Below are 23308 nucleotides of genomic sequence, written 5' to 3'. Positions count from 1 at the left end.
GATTACTGTAATGCTATTCTATCTGTCATCCCACAAAAACGTATCCATCGCTTACAATTTATTCAAAATTCTGCTGCCAGTGTAATAACCTGCTGTTCTAAATCCACTGAACATACTACACCAATTCTCTCTCAACTTCACTTGCTCCCTGTTAACTACAGAATACAATACTAAATACTGCTCTTAACATTTAAAGCTCTCCATAACCTCACTGATTTCCTACAGACTGACACTAGTCTCACTCACTCTGATTCTCATCTGCAGCTGTACTTTCTGTACCACACATCAATCTCTGTGCTATGGGAGCTCGAGCACCTCTCTTAGTGCTCCTCAACTCGTGAATTCTCTTCTTTCTCATATACATCAGCTCGATTCAATAACACATTTTAAAACTACCCTCAAAACTTATCTTTTCAAACTGACATACCAATTGTGAATTTTGCAGTGTTACTGCCAGTTATCTTTGTTTGTTTGCTAATTATTGCTGTTTGATTTAGCCTTCTCTTTAGCCTCGAGAGCGACGGTGGATATGGAAGGAGGATTAGAGATGGCGGGCGGGGCTCTGTCGTGCGTTCCTCATGACGTGGGAGGAGGGTTAGAGTGGGCGGGGCTCTGTCGTGCGTACCCCATGGTCGGATGACTTGCTTGATTATATATATAGAAATGCAGCCGGAATCGAAAAGAACAATGAAAAGTCAATGTGGCTCTGAGGTTTACATGGAGTGTAGCAGAGACAAAAGTGACTGAGGCTGTTTGGTGAGGTGTTGCGTGCGGGCACATAAGCAAGCAGTATGTATGCCTCGAGAGCGAGGGTGGACACAGCAGGAGAGTTAGAGTTGGTGGGCGGAGCTCTGTTGTGCATATCCCATGGTCTTAGAGTTGGTAAGCAGGGCTCTGTGAGTTGGCAGGCGTGGCTCTCTGTCTTGCGCTCTCTGTCTTGCGTGCCCTTAGTGAATTATATATATATATATATATATATATATATATATATATATATATATATATATATATATATATATATATATATATATATATATATATATATATATATATATATATATATTGGAGCCAATCCCAGCCAACACAGGGTGCAAGGTAGGAAACAAACCCCGGGCAAGGCGCCAGCCCACCACAGTAATCTATATTGTTAATAATTAAATATGCCAGGACACCGTGCCACAGCACTAGCTAGGAGCTAGCGCTCTGTTCACGGATTGTTCCTGCCTCGCGCTGTATTCTTGCTTGTGCTGGCGCAACACTGGTAGGATAGATGGATAGTATAATTAAACACGTACTATGAAGATATTTCAATGTTCCTTAAAAGTTTTGAAGAATCAGCGTTCTAAGCTTACAGATGGCTTAACGTCTATTACAGAGATGATTGTGTGGTGATTGGGTATTTGGAGAAAGAAAAGTAAGGACAGGAATTGGGGGTTAGTACATTTGAAAGAGACAGTACTGCTACAATAAAGTATTTCATCGAAGGTCGAGCATGGCGCAGCAAGCATCTTGCATGAGACAACAATCACTGCGCCACCATGTTCCCATGTTTAATAACATGATTTAACTCCTATCATCATGAAAATTATATCACATATACATCTCAGTATTTTAATTATTCAGAGAGCTGTAATATCACAAATGTAATGGATTCTGTGTCCTGTCGGAGAAAGAGACGCCCGGAAGCACGTAGTGATTCACACACATAGAGCACATAGATGATCAAATACAAAACAAAGCATTTAACGACCTGCTTTAGATATGATGGGATTTGAGAAACTAGTAAATTAAACAACTTTAAAATGAAGTTTATGATGTTCTGCTTTAATGACAAAATAAACTACATGATTAAAGTGGAAATTTAGAGATTAAAGTTGACATTTTGTGCTTTTTTCCCACTGTGTGCCTATGTTTTTTTTGTCTGTACCCTAATAAGCTTTCATATGACACTCAGACGGTGGGCTGCGACTCGCCTTTTCATGGCGACTTTGATATGTGACTTCTTTTTTATTTCGGGCACTGTGCGACTTTGTGAACTTGAGCTTTCGAGTTTCTCTGATACTCTGTCACTCGATCAACTTCCTTTTGTTGATTATACCTCTGTTTAAACCAACAAATATTAAGTTTTTCCTTTCCTCCACTTGGTATTCGCTGAAATTGTTATATTTTCCCACGTGCTTTTCCCATTGACTTTTCACAGAAGGCTGAGCTTAAGGGCTATTTATATTAAATTGCATATTCAAAGAGGCATAATTCTGGGAGAAGTTGGGGCGGGAAAGCAGGTGCGTGCACGTGCGTTACTTTTCACGCTGACCGGGATTTATGTAGCGGAAGAAACTGGAAGTTTGCGTGCGCACAGATTTATGCATCTGGATTTTTTCTGTGCCTACGCACATTCCCGCTTTTGTGCTTACACCATGTTATAGTGTGAGTTCTACGCATGGCATTATACATGAAGCCCCTGGTGACTGTTCTGGCTGAGCTCCAGAGAGCCTGTGTGGAAATGGGAAAATCTTCCAGAAACTTACATGTCTTAAATCAAGTGATCGGCTGCAGAATTGTCTTGTAACAAGGCTTTATTCAAATCTAACCTAAGATCTATTCAGTCTTCAACATTAGTGGAAGGAGAAAATGTTGTCAACCATAAACCAAGTTATAATGAAAAAAATCTTTGAGTGAAGATTTTTCAAAAATCATGCACTATAGGGATCAGTTATGTGTTAGCTAAATCCCCTCTTCACGAACAGTTAACATGAAAAAAAGTTCTGTGAACATTAGTCAACCAGAATGTTCACTCATGAAATGAAGCATCACTGCCTCCAATGCTGTAAGGAGAATCTCAAGCTTTTGGATTTTTAACTAGATGTGAAAAAAACGATTCATTGCTGTTACCTAGAGTCTAAACTACAGTGGAATCACAGTGATTTCAACACCAAGTAAAGTTCAGTTCTAAGCCAGTGCCTGCAAGATCATGCACACTTTTTATTAAACTGAAGTTGTAATTGTTAACAATTGTTAATATGCCTCTAAAGGCTCACATACTCTGATTTGCTTTTGTATCTGCAGCAGTCAGATGGGGAAAAGCTGTTAGGAAAACTTTTGACAGTCCCACTTTTTGCTTCATGAGGACAGATTTGTTCACACTGCATTGGTTGCAAAGGCTGCTCTGTGAAACAATTGTTCAGAAGAGCAATGTGAATATATCTATCTGTCTATGCATGCATATTTTACCTCACTATTACTACTTTTGTTCAGTCTTTTAAAGTTCAGGTTACAGATACTTATTTTATTCACTTACGCAAGACAAATTTTAAAAATTGTCATATATGACACAGCAATTAGATACAGTAGTTCCAGTTATTATGTTGTTGTATCTTAGTTCTGCTATTTTTTGTAAAAAAAAAAAGAAAAACATGATGTAGACATTCACAAATATACTTGACAATCTTCTTTTGCAGATTTCCACTAAAGAACCACTTAATCCTATTAAACAGGATGTAAAAAAAGGCAGACTCCGTTATATTTCAAATGTTTTTCCTTATAAAGGTTATATTTGGAACTATGGAGCCCTTCCACAGGTAAATACTATTACATTTCTTGTTTTACTTTAATGCATTATATTGTATTAATGAAAGTCACAGTTTTTGTATATCTTTGATCAGAATTCATTAAGATTCTATAATTCTGTATGTAGAATTTCTACATGAGTTTAAAAGTATGTGTGTCTTTTGCTGATTAAGCCCTAATACTGCTGTTCTTGGCAGGTCTTGTTTTAATATACACTGTATATATTATTTTATTTATAAAAATGTCATAATGATTCCCATCTGTAACAACTGCAGCAAGTGGCTGCCTAGTGTGAAGATTGTTTTTTTTGGTATATTTTTTTGGTCATCTGCACACACTCAAGAGTTTTTTGGTATTTTGGTTTAAAATAAAGGTTGCCAACATTGCTTGAATATTGTTTTGACAACAAGAAAGTGACAGGTATTTTTTCAAGAAAGGACCAGAGGAAGAGATGCGAGCCAAGGAAATAAACAATAATTCTAAACCAGGAAGTCAATAAGACACTATTATCTCGCCAAAATTAAAAATCCTAAATCACAGTTTAAAATGCATAGAACAGAATTAGTTTACCAGGAGCAACAACCAAATAAACACACAGAATGCTTATGTTACTTTTTTTCAAACTCAGATAGATAGGAAGTGTGCTTTGTGATCATTATAACCACAATTCAGTGATGGCATAGATACTAACTGCTGGCTAATTTCCTTACCAAGGTGGTAACAACCACTCCACAATATGGTTATGTCCGCATTAAACAAAATGGTATTGTGGGAAATATGGTAAAAATATTTAAATTTACAATAGCACTTTATAGAAGCAAATAAATATCAGATCTAGAATCCTTGGGTTTATAAACCCTTAACTATATGTAAATGTTTTATGAAAAACTTAAGAAAGGTTATAAAATAAAATAAGAAAAATAGAAATAATAACTGAGCACCTCTAGGTTCTGGACATGACCACCCTGCTCACATGGATAATGTACTGTATATGAAAATACAATAACATATTAGGTACATGAACCTCAAAGCAATGAACCTGTGAAAGATCCTCAGGACACTAATCCTTCCAGTGGATTAGGTATTATTATTATTCCTTATGAATCCAAAGTAGAATGAATGGGGGAGGTAGAAAAGGAAGAACAAAATAAGAACTGGAATGAACCAGTTTAAGTTAGGATACATGGAAGTCAAATGCACCTTAAAATGAGATGGCAGGACAAATTGTAAGAAACAGAACCAACCTGCCTTTTAACCACATATAGATCAATATACTGTAATGGAATACCAGTTTATAGGATGGAACCCGAGGCGGATGTCTCTTACTGTGAGCCACACTCTTTGCACCCCTTGTAAAACAGGAGCTAATCATCTTCTGCAATCAGCAAATAGTTTGGCAGAGAGGCCCACCCTGTCAAGTTCCCCCAAACAGCTGCTACTTGGATCAGATCCTAGCAAAGTACTCAGCCAGACTAGGTACAAAAGTCTTAATAGAAGATGTTCAGTAGATTAGATTGGAACCCATATTGACACTCCAGAGGTGACATTCTTAAAGCTAAATGATATAAAGCATTTCTGGCAAATTCAGCCAGAGTTCAGGCAGCATTCAGTGCACATTTGGTTATGTCAAAAAGGTCATAAATGCATATACTCATAGCAGTAGCTATAGTTTTTTTCTGGTGGATATACTGGTTTACTGTAGGAGTAGAGGTCACTTTATCAGAATTGAAGAGTCAACAGACAGCATCAGCTTTCCTATTCTTATTTCCTGGACAGGAAGAGGTGGTAAAGTCAAAACAATTAAACAATAAAGGCCACTGGATATGACAGGCATTTTGACATTTAACAGTCTCTAAACACACAAGATTTATATAAGTAAAAAAGTTGCTCCCTCTAACCAATGTCTCCATTCTTCTACTGTTAATTTTATAGCTGAAAGTTCATAATTTTCTTCACCAGCATTTAATTTTTTTTTAGAAAAGAAGGCTCAAGGATGTGTAAGTCCTGTACTTGATAATCTTTGAGACAGAAATGTTCCCACACTCTGGAATTGGACGTGTCCAGTCCCACAAGAAATTGTATCATGGGATCAGGATGTCATAATACAGTGGTTGAGGTGAATAAGGATTTCAGCTCTTCAAAAGCTTTCTAAGACTCATGAGTCCCCACAATCTTTTGTCATGCTTCTTTGTGAAAGAAGTGAGAGACAAATGAATAACAATTTTTTAACGAGCCCTATGGTAATAGTTAGCAAATCCAATGAATTTTTGCACTTGTTTGACACTCTCTGGATAAGATTAGCTAAGGATAGCCTAAATCTTAGACTGATCCATGGCCAGACCCTTATCCCATGTTCGCTCATTCCTCTCCTTTTCTAATGCTGAGAAACTTGTCCATGCTTTTATCACATCCCACATTGATTATTTTAACTCGCTGCTGGCAGGTGCCCCCTCTAATCTTATATCACAGCTCCAGTTGATTCAAAACTCTGTTGCAAAAGTCCTGACATGAACCAGCAACAGTGAGCACATCACACTCATCCTGTTTTGCCTTCACTGGCTCCCTGTGTCTTACAGGATTGCATATAAAATTCTATTAATAACCTACAAAGCTTTAAATAGCCTTGCACCGGACTACATCAGTGACCTTCTAAATCACTATCCTCCTGTTGGCCTACTAAGGTCCTCTGATTCTGGTAATTTTGTAGTGCCTCACACTAACTTGCCCTCTATGGGTGTCAGGGCCTTCAGCTCCATAGCACCCAGACTTTGGAATGACACCTCTAAATTAATTAGTTTTGAAAAAAACTTTAAAACTCATCTATTTATGAAGGCTTTTAACTTGACAACATTCTGCCCTTTCTTTCAGTTTACGTCTCTGCCCAGGTGCTCAGGATAATTTGTGTGTCTGTTATATCACAAATTAGGTTATTTGTTAGGTTTTTCTTTTAGTGTTGAATTTAGTATTTTACTCTGGTTTGTTTTCCTTTATTCTATTTAATGCTTGTTTCTATTCAGGAAAACATTTGTATACAATGTTACATATACCCTGCTGTTTTTTTTTTTTCTAAGACTGTGTGAAGAGCCTTGAGCATAGGAAAGGCGCTATATAAATAAAATGTATTATTATTATTAGGAAAATTTGGAACCCAAAAACAAGAATTTATCTTGATGAAACTCACATTTTTCCAATTTCACAAATAGGTTATTATCACATAACTATTGAACGACTTCTCTCACTAGTAGCATGTAACGTTCCATATCTTTAGAGAAAATAAGAATTTCATCTATATACACTAGAAGATAATTTCCTAATAGGTCTCAAAAGGTGTCATTCATGAATGACTGAACGACAGCCAACACATTTGCAATCTGACTTTACCATATACTCGTAACTCCCGTTAGCTATATTAAAAGCAGTTTCCCGCTCATCTCCTTCTCTAATGCAAATCAAATTGTATGCACTGTGCAGGTCTAATTTAGAACACCATGGTCATCACCTATTACTTGATTCAGTAGCAAAGAGATGAGTGGGAATCAGCAATTATTCTTTGTTGTAATTTGGTTTAACTCTTTGTAGTCAAATGCTAAAGCAAAGATGTGATCCATTGCTTTTTTTCTCTACAAAGAAAAAAACAGCACTTTATTGGACTTCTAGGCTAAATAAAACTACGTTGTAAAATTTTCTCCTTGGCTGCATGCTTGGGTTTGAATGATACATAAATTATTCCTTTAGGTAATGGTGCATATGGTAGAATTTCAATAATGCAATCTTATTTACAGTGTGGTGGTAGTGCTAGAAATTTAGTGAAAACAGTTTGAAAATCGGTGTATTCTGTGGATATGACTGACAAGGCATTACATGTTAAAACAGGAAACCTATTATTTAAGCAATGTTTACTACAAAAAGCTCCACTGAACTATGACTTTTGATTTCCAGTCATCTAGTGGCTTGTGTTTTAGAATCTGGGAAAATGAAAATTGGATAACAAAGAAGGTGATTGATTCTTGATGCAAAATCCTATTTGTACGTTTATAGCTAAGTATATAGTTAAGTAATATGTTTAAGGAGACTAAAGCCTGTCAGCTTCTCATAAGCTGACTGAACGTTTGTTTTAAATTTTAATGATCTTGTACATAAATTACGTAAAACAAACAGAAAATAGTATTTCTTCTTGATGCTCTCCAGAAGAATTTTTCCCTCCATAATTAAATTTTTTTATTTTTACTAAATGCCTGAAGTGCTTTCGTCTCTTTAGCTAAAGACACATTGACATCAAGCATATTATCATAAAAGTTTTAGTTAACTTCATGTTTATGTGGATTCAGTGCTCGCTCAGCAAATTGAGAATGTCACTGTAAATATGTCTTTGGTTTGCTTGTTTTTGAGAACCTGAATTTATGTTCTGATACTGAAGAGAATTTTTAAATAAAGGACCAGAACAAGAAAAGTGATCTAAAAGAACAAGGAAAGATTTAAAATCAGGAAGTCAATAAAACACTATCACCAAGCTAAAATCGAAACCCCTAAATCATAGTCAAAAATACATAGAACAGGAGGACTAACTGATAAACTTTATACACAATATTTCTGCTATATTTTCACAAACTCAGATAAATAGGAAGTTCTCTTCATGACCTTTATAACCACGATCCTGTGATGTCAAAGCCTCAAACTACCTTAAATCATAACAACTTTAAGTTATAAGGTGAAAACAATGTGTATAGTTTATTTTGAGAAATAAATAATTTTATTAGTGCACTTAAAATGCTATTGTTAAAATTGTTCACATTATCAAAATGTTTTCCATACTGTCTATTCCTGTTTTCCATTTTATTTGTCACTGTGTGTTAAAAATTTGAGTGCTAATTGCATTGTTTAACTGATCAAATGCTGCCAATTGCTGGTGAGTAAAAATGTCAGTGAAATGCATAATTGCTTACATAAATTTTTTCTGCACAATACATCGCACTTTTAAATCGGAATTATTATTATCAGAAAGGTTTCTCAAAATATTCCTCTCTTAATCTGTTTTGAAGATTTACGTATTAATGTTTTTGTTTGTTTTACATTTGGTTTTGTCTATATAATTCAAAGAATATTTCAGTGGGTGGCACTGTGGCACAGTGATTGTTGCTATTGAATATCAGTTCCAGGGAGTATGAGTTTAAAATCCAGTCCCATTCACGTTCCTTAATGGTATCTCTATTCATCTACTAGATTTACACATTACATTCATTGGCATCTCAAACCTGATCATAAGTGAGTACAGGGGTGTATTAGAGTGTGTCCTGTAATGTCCTGTTGCTGGGCTCTAATGTTCCAGGAGTATGGAAGTGAATTGGATAAATGAATGGAGAAAAATGTTTAGTAATACAAGAAAATATCTCAGAACTGTTACTTAAAGTATAATCTTGATAGCTGTAATGTGGAAAATGTAATTTATTCATTAATTTTAATAAGACAAGTAGTGTACATTTATTGGGTGTTGATATGAAAAATATTTTATTATTTGAAGTAAACTGGATAAATCCATCCATCCATCCATCCATCCATCCATTGTCTTAAACAACATCATCCTGAGCAGGTTTGTGGGCAAGCTGGAGCCTATCCTAGCAAGCATAGGGTACAAGGCAACAACAATTCCTGGACAGGGCACTAGTTTATTACAGGGTAAACACACAAACACATACACTGTGGCCAATATAGGATCGCCAATCTACCTAACCTGTATTTTTTAGGACTGTGGGAAGAAGTCTGAGCACCTGAAGAAAACTCTTGCAGGCATAGAGAGAATATGCAAACTCCATGCAAGGTGGACTCAGAGCATGAACCCTAGCCTCCTTGTTGTGATTCATCAGTGCTACTACTGTGCCACCATGCACCCCTATAACAATTAAATATCTACTAATTTTGTGATAAACACAAATGTACAATATGGATTGTGCCCAATTTATATTGATTTTGTATATAACCAATTTGTACTGCTTCATAAAAATAATCTCCTAAAATAGTTTTCTAGGCTTGATTAATTGGAGAAAATATTCAAAAATGCTTGTTAAAGACCATCATCTTACAGTTCTTTTATCATGAAACTTTTGGAAATTGAGAATCAATTGTCCAATAAGAAATTCTTTAAATAACTGCTCTAATAAACTCCTGATTGTTATGAATGAGTGCACAGAAAACAGCAAAAGGGCCTGAGTCCTTGAGAAAGACCCATAAACCAGGCCAGAGCCATCTCCAGCCTGCCCGGAAGTAGACCAGGCACTCTGACTCCATTATACTGGCAGGATTTGACCAGTCCAGGCCCTAAAATGAGGAAAAGCCTTTTAAAGTTCAAAACTACCTTATAAGTCCAAAATGTATCAAAATTCCCCACAAGGTAAAAGAACTGTACAACCTCTGGCTAATTTGAAATCTCTATAAAGGACAAAATTTATTTCAAAAGAATAAAAATGGCAAAATAAGACAAAAACAAAAAAAAAAATACAGAAAAAGGCAACCCAGAACAAATAAAACTAATACAAAATCAAGAGCCAAAAACTACAGACAGAAGCAAATAAATCAGAAGACTAGAAAAACATTACTCGCTATAAATATGCTGAGGCTGGTTCTTCAGCTGTGATGTCTGGGTGTCCCTGCCTGTTAGGGGTCCACCCGCAAGACACAAGGGTCACAGGAGAACAAGAAGTACATAGATACTAATAGTTAAATGGATCAATGGTTACAAAAGTACATAATGTAATAAACACATAAAAAATAATGCTGTTAAATAAGCAAAGAAAACGCATACAGTAAGAAGAAAATAAACATAAGCCATGGAACACACCCTGGCTGAAACGGATATGTCATTTTATAAATAATATGCACAAACAATAAATAAAAAATTGTGTCACAGAACATTCTGTTATTTTATGTTGTTATAAGACCAGTGTAACTGAAAACTGTTATACTGATTAAATTAAAGACAGGAAGTATCATATTACATAAGCATAAGACCCTTAGTGATGTGGAATGACTACTGAACTTGACACCACCTTTAAATCTAAACACTTGCACTGTTCTAGGAATATATACTGTACAGTATTTCTGGCTTTATAAAACATGCTACAAAATAAGTATGAAAAATGAGCAGTATATTATGATGTATGTTAAATCACAATTTTATATGTATAACAAGAAGACAAGTATAAATAATCCTTACAATGAAAATATTCATATAGGTGACTTCTCAGACAACAGTGTATAAAGACTGTGCTACTTCTTATTTACAGACATGGGAGGATCCCAACCATAAGGACAGTGATACAGACTGCTGTGGTGACAATGACCCAATTGATGTCTGCGACATTGGCTCAAAGGTTTGAATTTTAAAACAGTATAAATTTTGTGTTTGAAATTTGCTTTAACATAACATGTTTCTTGGAAATTGATGGTCATTGTAAATGTGTGTCCCACTGAACCTGAACGTGAATATCTGCATATGGTTTACATTTAAATGTTACTTTCATTAGTCATGTTTTAGTTTTCTTATCAGAATGTATTTGCAGTATCTGTGTTTTTGTCCATACCTTTACTAATTATTTAACATTTCAGGCTATAGTAACATAGAGATACATTAATTAAAAAGATTTAATGAAAATCTGACTTTGAATATTGTGTTCATTAAAATTTAGTTACAGTTTGACAGTGAAATAATGGTGTCCCTCTTTCTACATAGAAAGGTTTATCTGTCTATCTATCCTTTAAACCAGGATGTGTTTATAAAATGACTGATGTGGAAAAAACATACTTTTTTAAAGTGAACCGTATTTGACCTGTGGTTTTAGGCAGGCAGTGTGGCATGGTGGGTAAGGTTTTGGACTTCAAACTCTGAGGTTGTGGATTCAAATCCTGTGTGACCATGAGCAGGTCACTCCACCCAACCATACTCCAAATGGAAAAACAAAAAAATGTAACCAATTGTATCTGTAATGTTGTAAGTCAATTTAGATAAAGGTGTTAACCAAATAATAAGTAATAATGTTCTGCAGTACAATCTATAACTTTACTATATTGAAAAAAGTCCTTAGTCAAGCAGGGTGGCATAGTCATTAAGGCTTTGGACTTTGAACTTCTACTCTAAAGTTGTGGATTCAAAACCCCTGCTGACATTGTGTGACTGTAAGCATGTCACTTGCATGTGCTCCATTTGGAAAAAACAAAAGAAATGTACAATGCATCCGGAAAGTATTCACAGCGCATCACTTTTTCTACATTTTGTTATGTTACAGCCTTATTCCAAAATGGATTAAATTCATTTTTTTTCCTCAGAATTCTACACACAACACCCCATAATGACAAAGTGAAAAAATTTAACTTGAGGTTTTTGCAAATTTATTAAAAATAAAAAAACTGGGAAATCACATGTACATAAGTATTCACTGCCTTTCCCATGAAGCTCAAAATTGAGCTCAGGTGCATCCTGTTTCCCCTGATCATCTTTGAGATGTTTCTGCAGCTTTATTGGAGTCCAGCTGTGGTAAATTCAGGTGATTGGACATGATTTGGAAAGGCACAGACCTGTCTATATAAGGCCCCACAGTTGACATTTCATGTCAGAGCACAAACCAAGCATGAAGTCAAAGGAATTGTCTGTAGACCTCCGAGACGGGATTGTCTCGAGGCACAGGCATCCTGTTTCCCCTGATCATCTTTGAGATGTTTCTGCAGCTTAATTGGAGTCCACCTGTGGTAAATTCAGGTGATTGGACATGATTTGGAAAGGCACAGACCTATCTATATAAGGTCCCACAGTTGACAGTTCATGTCAGAGCACAAACCAAGCATGAAGTCAAAGGAATTGTCTGTAGACCTCCGAGACGGGATTGTCTTGAGGCACAGGCATCCTGTTTCCCCTGATCATCTTTGAGATGTTTCTGCAGCTTAATTGGAGTCCACCTGTGGTAAATTCAGGTGATTGGACATGATTTGAAAAGACCTGTCTATATAAGGTCCCACAGTTGACAGTTCATGTCAGAGCACAAACCAAGCATGAAGTCAAAGGAATTGTCTGTAGACCTCCGAGACAGGATTGTCGAGGCACAAATCTGGGGAAGGTTACAAAAAAATTTCTGCCGATTTGAAGGTCCCAATGAGGACAGTGGCCTCCATCATCTAAGTGGAAGAAGTTCGAAACCACTAGTACTATTCCTAGATCTGGCTGGCCATCTAAACTGAGTGATCGGGGGAAAAGGGCCTTAGTCAGGGAGGTGACCAAGAACCCGATGGTAACTCTGTCAGAGCTCCAGAGGTCCTCTGTGGAGAGAGGAGAACCTTCCAGAAGGACAACCATCTCTGCATCAATCCACCAATCAGGCCTGTATGGTAGAGTGGCCAGACGAAAGCCACTCCTTAGTAAAAGGCACATGGCAGCCCGCCTGGAGTTTGCCAAAAGGCACCTGAAGGACTCTCAGACCATGAGAAACAAAATTCTCTCGTCTGATGAGACAAAGATTGAACTCTTTGGTGTGAATACCAGGCGTCACGTTTGGAGGAAACCAGGCACCGCTCATCACCATGCCAATACCATCCCTACAGTGAAGCGTGGTGGTGGCAGCATCATGCTGTGGGGATGTTTTTCAGGGGCAGGAACTGGGAGACTAGTCAGGATAAAGAGAAAGATGACTGCAGCAATGTACAGAGTCATCCTGGATGAAAACCTGCTCCAGAGCGCTCTTCACCTCAAACTGGGACAACGGTTCTTCTTTCAGCAGGACAACGACCCTAAGCACACAGCCAAGATATCAAAGGAGTGGCTTCAGGACAACTCTGTGAATGTCCTTGAGTGGCCCAGCCAGAGCCCAGACTTGAATCTGATTGAACATCTCTGGAGAGATCTTAAAATGGCAGTGCAGCGATGCTTCCCATCCAACCTGATGGAGCTTGAGAGGTGCTGCAAAGAGGAATGGGCGAAACTGGCCAAGGATAGGTGTGCCAAGCTTGTGGCATCCTATTCAAAAAGACTTGAGGCTGTAATTGCTTCCAAAGGTGCATCGACAAAGAATAATAATAATAATAATACATTTTATTTATAATTCACTTTATATTTGAAACAAATCTCAAAGTGCTACAAAATTAATTCAACCCGAAAGCTCTGATAAAAAGATAAGTTGTAAGACCAGATTTAAAAGCATCAACAGTCTGTGGCGTCCTCAGATACTCAGCAAAGGCTGTGAATACTTATGTACATGTGATTTCTCAGTTTTTTTATTTTTAATAAATTTGCAAAAACCTCAAGTAAACTTTTTTCACATTGTCATTTTGGGGTGTTGTGTGTAGAGTTCTGAAGAAAAAAATTTATTTAATCCATTTTGGAATGAGGCTGTAACATAACAAAATGTGGAAAAAGTGATGCGCTGTGAATACTTTCCGGATGCACTGTAACCAATTTATATCTGAAACATTGTAATTCATCTTGTATAAAGGTGTCTTCCAAATAATTACATAATAATAAAAAATTTCAAAAGTAAGCCAGTGAATATGACGCAAGTGCCTGTGTTTTGAATTTACAACACCCTACCTATTAACGGATTCTTCTAATTTGTGAGATTATTCGTGTCTAACCAGATGTTAATATTGTGTCCGTAATCATTTGCCTTTCTCTTCTCAATATATTTAATATTATTCTTAATAAGGATTTACTCTGTCTAAATATACAAATGTTGCTTTAAGTTGATAAGTCCTTATGGTTGCGGGTGTAATCTAAATCAATAACCAACTTTGTGTGTATGTGAGAACCCAGGGTAGGCAGAAGATGAAGTTAAAAGACATTCAAGGCCTACCTAACAAAGGCCAAATGAACATCACTTCCTGAGAGATACTAGCTCCAAATCCTCCTTTTTGGTGACACCTCAGTCATTGGTTGACACTTCACATTGAGAGTGATGGCCGTGGCAGGGACACCAATATTTATAGATTTCCTCAAATGGAACCTCTTTTCCTATATCTGTCCCAAGATTTGTGGCTCAAGGGTAGCACTCATTCATTTAACACTAGAATTACCAGAGCCTACGAAAAACTCGTAGATCCGTCCCACCTTAAATCGCTTCTCACCTCTCTGTCAGCATCTTTTGTCCTTTAAATATGTTGATAAGCAGCAAACAGCAAGCAGTCTGGTATCACATCCCCCATCGGCACACAGTTTTCTAAGCTCAAGTCTGTTTACCTGTGTGTCAGTTGCTTGGAGTTGTATAGAGTGAGAAGTCAAGCAAAATCACACCTTTAATAAAAAATATATCGTTATTTGGAACGCATGCATTTCATGTGTGTTCCGTGTCTACAACAATCTGTTTAAACACATCGTTAAAAAAGAAATGTTTTTCATGTTTTAGTAATAATTGACAAAATGTAGACATGAAGTTTATAATATGTGAAGCCTGAAGTCCAAATATCAAAGAAACACTTTCAAAAAAGGTACAAATATAACAGAACAAGTGTGCGACATTGACACGCTTTTGCTACGAGCGCTTCGGTGGTGCAACGGTATCAGCTGTTGACTGGTAATCTAAACTTCACAAGTTCAATCCCAGACTAGTCCATTTTGAGAAGTGAGCTGCACATATTCTTACTATTTTAGAATAAAAACATACATTTGAGTCCAGTCCAGTCCAGTGATTACAGCCAGTGTAATTTATGATACTTGTAAAGGTTAGCTTTGTTTTTTTCTTTGTTTATTCTCTCAGCCACGTTCACAAACCAAACCCCCCACTCGCATTTGACAGTGCTGTTTTCACATAGATGTGCTATAGCAGAGGTAAACTCAAACTCTGGCTTTTTATGAACACATTTAACATTTATATGTTACTTACCTTAAAAACCTCTTAGAGGTATTTGCTTTGAAAAATGCTGTGTAATATATTTAATGATTAAATGACTAAAAGTCACAGTGCAAAAATAATAATACATGATACATTTCTGGTTACCGTTAGGTCTGTTTGCCAGGAGAGGTGATTCAGGTTAAGGTGCTTGGAATTTTTCCTTTAATTGATGAAGGAGAGACAGACTGGAAGATCATTGCTATTAACACTGAAGATCAAGATGCTGAAAATATTAACTGTAGGTTTAAGTTATGTTTCATTCAAGCAAAAAATAAGTTATTTTTCCAGAATAAAATGTAAATGTAATTGCTTGAGTTTTTTTTTGTTTTTTTAATTTGTTTCCTTTTCACTTATTCAATAGCCATTGAAGATATCAGGAGACTTAAACCTGGTTACCTTGAGGCTACATTGAGCTGGTTTAAAAATTACAAAGTACCAGATGGAAAGCCACAAAATCAGTTTGCACATAACGAAGAATTCAAAGGCAAGGTATATATTTTATAATTGGTAAATGCTTACAAAGTAATTTGATATTGCTTGCGTTAAGAACAAAAATATAGTGAAATAAAAAACTAGGAGTGAGTGTACAACACTGTTTCTTCAGCAATAGTTCTGGGCAATGAACCCACCTCATTCAGTGAAGGAACATGTATCATTACAGGAAAGTGTCACTATTAGTAAAATATTTAAATAATAAATATTTATAATACCATAATTCAAATTTGAATGGTAGCATCTGTTTCAGTTAACTCACATGCACACCTCGGAGAGATTTATTCATTTTTTGTTTAACAATCTGCAATTTGGAGCATTATATGTTACATCAAGTCAATGGTAACATTGCATTCATACAGCTGAGTAAATGTTCATATCTACTCTCCATATATAAAATCCTAAGCCTAAAAGTGCAACAATTTTATGCAATGATTTTATGTGACATTTTTATGTCACACTTTAAATCGGGCTTATTTTAAAACCTACATATATATGTTTAGTATCGTTCTTTTCGGAATTTATCGAACTTTAATGTTTTTGTTAGATTTTCAGATTCTTATTCCGTTTTTAAATTATAAACTAAAAATATCAAGAACTCATGTCCTGCGAGACCAGACTTTGTACCAAGAGATTTAACCATGCCTGGGGCTGGAAATAAAAGACAAAGAGTAGGACTGCTGCTGTACAGACTTTTAAATGTTCAAACGAGCAAAGAGAAGGCAAAAAAAGCTGCTTTCGTTTCCCATTGTATTACCGTTTAAGAGGGAGATTTGGAGGAGTGGCCGCGTCTCCTTGGGGTGCGTTCAGCCCCTCTCTTAACAACGCGAGCGGCTGAGACGCAAAGTGGCTAGTGCGTAGAACAGGCCGGGGGGTTGGCAAGCAAAGCGAGCAGGGGGCAATCCCCCGAGCACAGTATAAGCATCTAACAACAGAAATCAGAATGGCAAACTCCTTAACACTAGAATTACCAGAGCCTACGAAAAAACTCGTAATTCCGTCCCACCTTAAATTGCTTCTTAAATCCCTTCACACCTCTCCGCCAGCGCCCTTTGTCTTCTAAATGTGCTGATAAAGAGAAGCTTGGAGCAGCCGGCTATTCCATCCCCCCACCAATTTAGAACATGCACGAACTTCTCTCAGCTCATGCCTTGATTGAGTATCTGGGAGTGAAGTGGAGTTTTAGAGTGGAAATAATAGATCGTTGTTTGGAACACACGCATTTCATGTCTGTTCCGTTTCTACAGTAATTTGTGTCAACACATTGTTATAACAGAAACGTTTTTTTATATTCTAGTAGTAGATGACAAAATGTAGGCATAAACTATATAATGTATGAAGCCTGAAGTCCAAATAGCAAAGAAACATTTTCACAAGAATAACACAGTTGCGCTTTTATTTAAAAATATAACTGCAGAAACAAAAAGCCGCCTTAACATGCGACATTGACTGCAGCTTACGTAACTGCCTCTGTGGTTCAATAGACTCAGCCCCCGCTTGGGAATCAAGAGGTCACGAGTTCGATCCTGCGCCCCTCCGTTTTGAGAAGTAAACTGCTCTTAGTCTTACTGTTTTAGAATAAAAGCATACATTTGATTTCAGTCTGTAACAGCCGGTGCAATTTATGATCCTTGTAAAGGTTAGCTTTTTTTTAAATTCACTTTTCATTCTCTCAGTCGCGTTCAGAATCAATCCATACAACCCCATCTGACACGGCTGTTTTCACTAAAGACGCACTATAGCTCTGCAGTGTACCACGATGCATACTAACGCAATACCCCCCCGCCCCATCCCCCCCAAATCCCTGGGTTCTAACACACAAACGCTGGCGAAGCTGCTGCCTTCGTATCTCACCATCACTTGCTTTTCTTTTTATTCAGTTTTATTAAGTGTTCCTGCCAGTCCCCGCATGTTGCTGTATGCTGTTTCTTTTGTACTCCAGGACATGCAGAGGAAAGAATGGTAAAGACCAGTAACTTTGGCGCTATATGCAATCATCAGACACTCCCCATCTGCCCGTGTCGTTCAAACACAGGAACATATATTGGTGTAAAAGTATAACAAAAGTGCACTTTTATTCAAGTGCACTTTTTCCATCGCCTTTTCCTGTAAGAAGCAATGTACACACTTCTCTCTATGCTGTGGTTTTTATTACACACCTGAAAGAAAGAGACAATATATGTGAAAATATAATCGCACTAATGCAATATTATTTGGAAACAAACAGCGTCAGATCGGGTGTGAATTTATGCAGGAACTGGAAATTCTCTGATGTGGGACCTTCCCCCAGGGAAGAAAGTACAGTGTCAGGTGCTCATTCAGTGTAATAGAAACCATAGCACAGAGAGGTGTGTGCACAGCAACAAGTACACGTGTCGTAAATGTAGGAAGGACGGTCCTTGGGTGTGGGAACTGTTAATATTTGAATGTGATGATTTTATATAGCACGGAATGAAAATCTGCACTTCTTAGCATTGCACCATGCAAGCTGTCGTATCAATCGCCTACTGTAACTTGCTTTCTTTTTCTTCGGTTATACAGGTAGTTTTGAATAAAAGTGCACTTGTTTTGTTTGCGAAATGAAGTGTGTGCGTGCACTTTTCGTGGCATTACACGTGTATTTTTTGAGCATGCCCGTTGAGCAGTATAAAAAGTATTGAAAAGTATAACAAAACAACGGGCAGATGGGGAGTGTCTGATGATTGCATATAGCGCTGAACTTACTGCTCTTTACTATTCTCTCCTCTGCATGCCCTGGAGTACAAAAGAAACAGAATACAGACGCGCTATAGCTCTGCGTTGTACCACGATGCATACTAACGCACCCCCCCCAAAGGGTTCTGACACACAGACGCTGGCGAAGCTGCCTTCTTCGTATCTCACCGTCACTTGATTTTCTTTTTATTCAGTTTTATTGAGTGTTCCTGCCAGTCCCCGCATGTTGCTGTATGCTGGATATTTTCACATGTATTGTCTCTTTCTTTCAGGTGTGTAATAGAAACCACAGCATAGAGAGAAGTGTGTACATTGCTTCTTACAGGAAAAGGCGATGGAAAAAGTGCACTTGAATAAAAGTGCACTTTTGTTATACTTTTACACCAATATATGTTCCTGTGTTTGAACGACACGGGCAGATGGGGAGTGTCTGATGATTGCATATAGCCGAAGTTACTGGTCTTTACCATTCTTTCCTCTGCATGTCCTGGAGTACAAAAGAAACAGCATACAGCAACATGCGGGACTGGCAGGAACACTCAATAAAACTGAATAAAAAGAAAAGCAAGTGACGGTGAGATACGAAGAAGGCAGCTTCGCCAGTGTTTGTGTGTCAGAACCCGGGATTGGCGGGGTTTGGCGTTAGTATGCATCGTGGTACACTGCAGAGCTATAGTGCGTCTTTAGTGAAAACAGCTGTGTCAGATGGGGTTGTATGGATTGATTCTGAACGCGACTGAGAGAATGAAAAGTGAATTTAAAAAAAAAGCTAACCTTTACAAGGATCATAAATTGCCGGCTGTTACAGACTGAAATCAAATGTATGCTTTTATTCTAAAACAGTAAGACTAAGAGCAGTTTACTTCTCAAAACGGAGGGGCGCAGGATCAAACTCGTGACCTCTTGATTCCCAAGCGGGGGCTGAGTCTATTGAACCACGGAGGCAGTTACAATAAAGTGCTGTCAATGTCGCATGTTAAGGCGGCTTTTTGTTTCTGCAGTTATATTTTTAAATAAAAGCGCAATTGTGTTATTTTTGTGAAAATGTTTCTTTGCTATTTGGACTTCAGGCTTCATACACTATATAGTTTATGCCTACATTTTGTAATCTACTACTAGAATATAAAAAACGTTTCTGTTTTACCAAGGTGTTGACACAGATTACTGTAGAAACGGAACTGACATGAAATGCGTGTGTTCCAAATAACAATCTATTATTTCCACTCTAAAACTCCACTCTACTCAATCAAGCTGAAGTTCGTGCACGTTCTAAATTGGTGGGGGGATGGAATAGCCGGCTGCTCCAAGCTTCTCTTTATCAGCACATTTAGAAGACAAAGGACGCTGGCGGAGAGGTGTGAAGGGATTTAAGAAGCAATTGAAGGTGGGACGGAATTACGAGTTTTTTTGTAGGCTCTGATAATTCTAGTGTTAAGGTCAAATTCCAAGGTAAATTATAAAAAGGTATAAACACACTATTAATACAATTAAAAGAATAGCTGAAGTCCTAAGTTGAGGAATATTTCCGATTACATTATCTAATAGAGTTATGTTTTATTTATAACAGAAGAAGAAGATTGTGTATATATTAAGGCTCTGAAATTATTAAAATTTAAAATTGCAATTAATCACATCAAGGTAGTTCAAGAATGCCCAGTGGCTCCCTTTGAACGTGACTGCTATACAACCAACTGGGATGAAGATGAGTATAATCTTATATCTTGGTTACTGCTAACAGTATTCACACATTTTCAGTAATTATAGAGTTGTTAATGAAATCAGAGCTTAACTACAACAGACTATTGCTACATATGTGATTAAATGTCGTATGATATTTATAGGCCAGGGGTTTTTAGCCTTTTTTCTTGACATTCCATTTACATTCTTACTGGTGAGGTCTTCTGAGAGAAAGACAGTCTCGACAAGGTAAATGTTGGGGCTCCAACCAAGTTGTCATTGTTTTACTTCAAAGATAAAACGAAAACAAACACTTGATGACATCAAAAACAGAACAAAATAACATCCTCCTGTTAACATGGGACTGATTAATTTTCTTTGTATCTTCTAGCTGTAGAGGAGTTCCATTTCTCTAGTTGCTTGGTCATAAAGTCACGCCTCATTCTGGGCGGTCATGTTTTTATGGCCCAGTGACCGGAAGGGGCTTAGTTAGTTGATTTCACTTGCCGGTTTCTCCATACTGTGGAGAAAAAGGAAGATAAAACAGTTAGTGGCAGAATCCCCTCACAGTCTAACTACAAACCTAGGAGGAAACCAGAGGGTGACCCAGAAGTGAGATTTCAAACTCCCAGCCATGCGCCTAATATTGCATTTGGGAACTTTAACAATTAATTACAGACTTTTTTGTGTGATTCTGTATGTATTTTAGTTTTTCTTATGCACATCAAATACTGTTTTATTTAATATTTTTTTGTAAGAACAGTAGCATGGTTTAATTCTTTGAGGGCTGAATATTTTTTTCCGCTGCCGGCAGGAATGCACAGTAGAGTAATTTGGAAAGAGAGAAAATATAAGGAAACTATTGTCCCCTGATTTATTGCTTTGGTTTTGCTGTGAATTCTCTTTTTTATTAATTTGTTTAATACCATATACTATGTACATCAATCCTTTTTCCATTACTCCCTTGCTCTAGAAACTGTCCTGTACCTCACTGGAGCAGCTTTTTCATCATCTTGAGTTTGCTTTTCTAAGTCTTGTGTCATCTAAAGTTATTTTCCTCTGTTTTGATTCAACAAATATAAGTTAATCAAGCACAGTACCTACTCAACCTTATGTATGTGACTAACATATATTTTACCATTACTTTTGCAAAATTTCCAATGTTTAATACACCCTGCGATGGACTAGTGCCCTCTCCAGGGGTTGTTCCTGTCTTGCGCATGATGTTTGCTGGGATATGCTTCATTTTCCCCACAGCCCTGCTCAAGTAGGTTTGAAAATGAATGAATGAATGAATGGATAATGTAGATTAGGAATAATGTGTAAATCATTAGCAACTTTGTAACTTTTAAGTTTTGTAGAAATGTGAAAAAAGTCTTGCATGATTTATGTTTATTTTTGTTTCATTCAGGAATATGCAGTTGACATAATTAAATCTACACATGCATACTGGAAAGCACTAGTCCTGAAGAAGGCAAATAGTGGTTCGATAAACTGGTAAATTAACAATTTTTTAGACTTTTTTCATAGCAGTCTAATTATATGTGTCTATTTGGACACTTTCAGAAAAGTACTTGCAATTGAAAATGTTTCCTTGCATTGAAAATAAAAATCTTTGAAGGAAAAGAAACACATCAAATTATGTTTTGTCACTATAGAGATTTTCATGAAGCTGAAAATTCTGGGTTAAGATGAATACATTTTCATTTCTGTCTTGACTTTGATAATTAGTAGCAAGTGAGAACAATTATCTATTAAAGCATCTGTCTCCTGGGCTTCCTATGAAAGGAGTAAAGTAATTGAAGTGGAGATGTGTTTTAACTTCATATTTAAATACTCTTCCTTTTAAAGATTCAAGATTTTAAAGTATTCAGCTCAATTTTTGTCTGTACTTAATTTTTTTTCTGAAGTTTATTGTAAAAGATTTTATGACATTTTGTTTGGATTCATTTATAATAGAATTATGCTATGTTTCAATTTATAATAGAATTATAGAATTTATATTTTATAATAAATCTGGATTTGGAATTTTACCATTTTAATTGAGTAATGTAGTGGTTTTCTCTTAATTATACTGCCATTGTATAAAGTGATATTTTGTATTTTTAATCTTTGGCTTTTGATTACCATATTAATACTTGTTTTATATAATGGTCAATGAATAAAGAAATTAACTAATATGAACTCTATATATTATAGTTTTTTATTTTTGCAGTTCAAAATTTGCTGTCATAACACTTTGCTGTGTCACAATATGACTCAACAGATGTCATTAACCTATTGCTCTTATTTGTTTAAAATTTTCAATTTCAATTTAAATTTCACCTCTTAAAATAGAACAACAATTCAAATTTAAATACTGATATTTAAAATTAATTTATATTTGAATGAATGTAGCTTAAATATTCCGGCTTCTGCATATATTTTCTACTGAAAGTATCTTTATATATTTTATTATAGTTAGTAATATTTTTTCATTTTGTGTGCATTGTAAAAAATGAAGTGCTTTTGACTTGTGCACAGTTGCTTAAATTAAAGCATGTAAAAACTGCAGGTTTCAAAACAATATGAAACCTCAAAACACAAAGTAGCAAGATCAAAGAGAAAGCTCGGTTTAAATATAAAATTCCCAGACAAAAATCACATTTGATTAGTAAAACATATTGATATCAATAACAAAAAAGTAAAAAATACACTCAGTGGACAACAGATCATGTGTGTGGCACCTGACTTGATACTTCTCGGCATGAGACACTCGCTGAGGGCTGCAGGAGATGCCGACAATCAATGAATAACATGCAAAACTGAACTAAACTCAGTTTTTCTCCCAGCGCCCTCCTATTTAAATGATAACAAAAATGTAATACAGGTCACATTATTATTATTAGTAGTAGTAGTAGTATTTATTTATTTATTTATTTAATTTTCATTACACCTTATTGCTTTGGGTGTTCTTTTTGTCCTCATAGGTGGCGCAGTGGTAGTGCTGCTGCTTT

General features: G+C 36.4%; 1 protein-coding gene across 1 annotated transcript in view; it reads left to right on the top strand.

Annotated features, from left to right (window-relative positions):
* Nucleotides 1-23308, top strand: part of ppa2 (inorganic pyrophosphatase 2) — a 176919-nt gene that overhangs the window by 138745 nt on the left and 14866 nt on the right. The window contains exons 4-8 of the mRNA XM_039759191.1: nucleotides 3459-3578; nucleotides 10845-10931; nucleotides 15540-15666; nucleotides 15790-15917; nucleotides 21724-21809. Coding sequence (XP_039615125.1) covers nucleotides 3459-3578; nucleotides 10845-10931; nucleotides 15540-15666; nucleotides 15790-15917; nucleotides 21724-21809 — 548 coding nt within the window. The remainder of the gene's footprint in view (nucleotides 1-3458; nucleotides 3579-10844; nucleotides 10932-15539; nucleotides 15667-15789; nucleotides 15918-21723; nucleotides 21810-23308) is intronic.

Source organism: Polypterus senegalus, chromosome 7, assembly GCF_016835505.1.
Source record: "Polypterus senegalus isolate Bchr_013 chromosome 7, ASM1683550v1, whole genome shotgun sequence".
Lineage (NCBI taxonomy): Eukaryota > Metazoa > Chordata > Cladistia > Polypteriformes > Polypteridae > Polypterus > Polypterus senegalus.
This window is presented reverse-complemented; position numbering and strand designations above follow the sequence as displayed.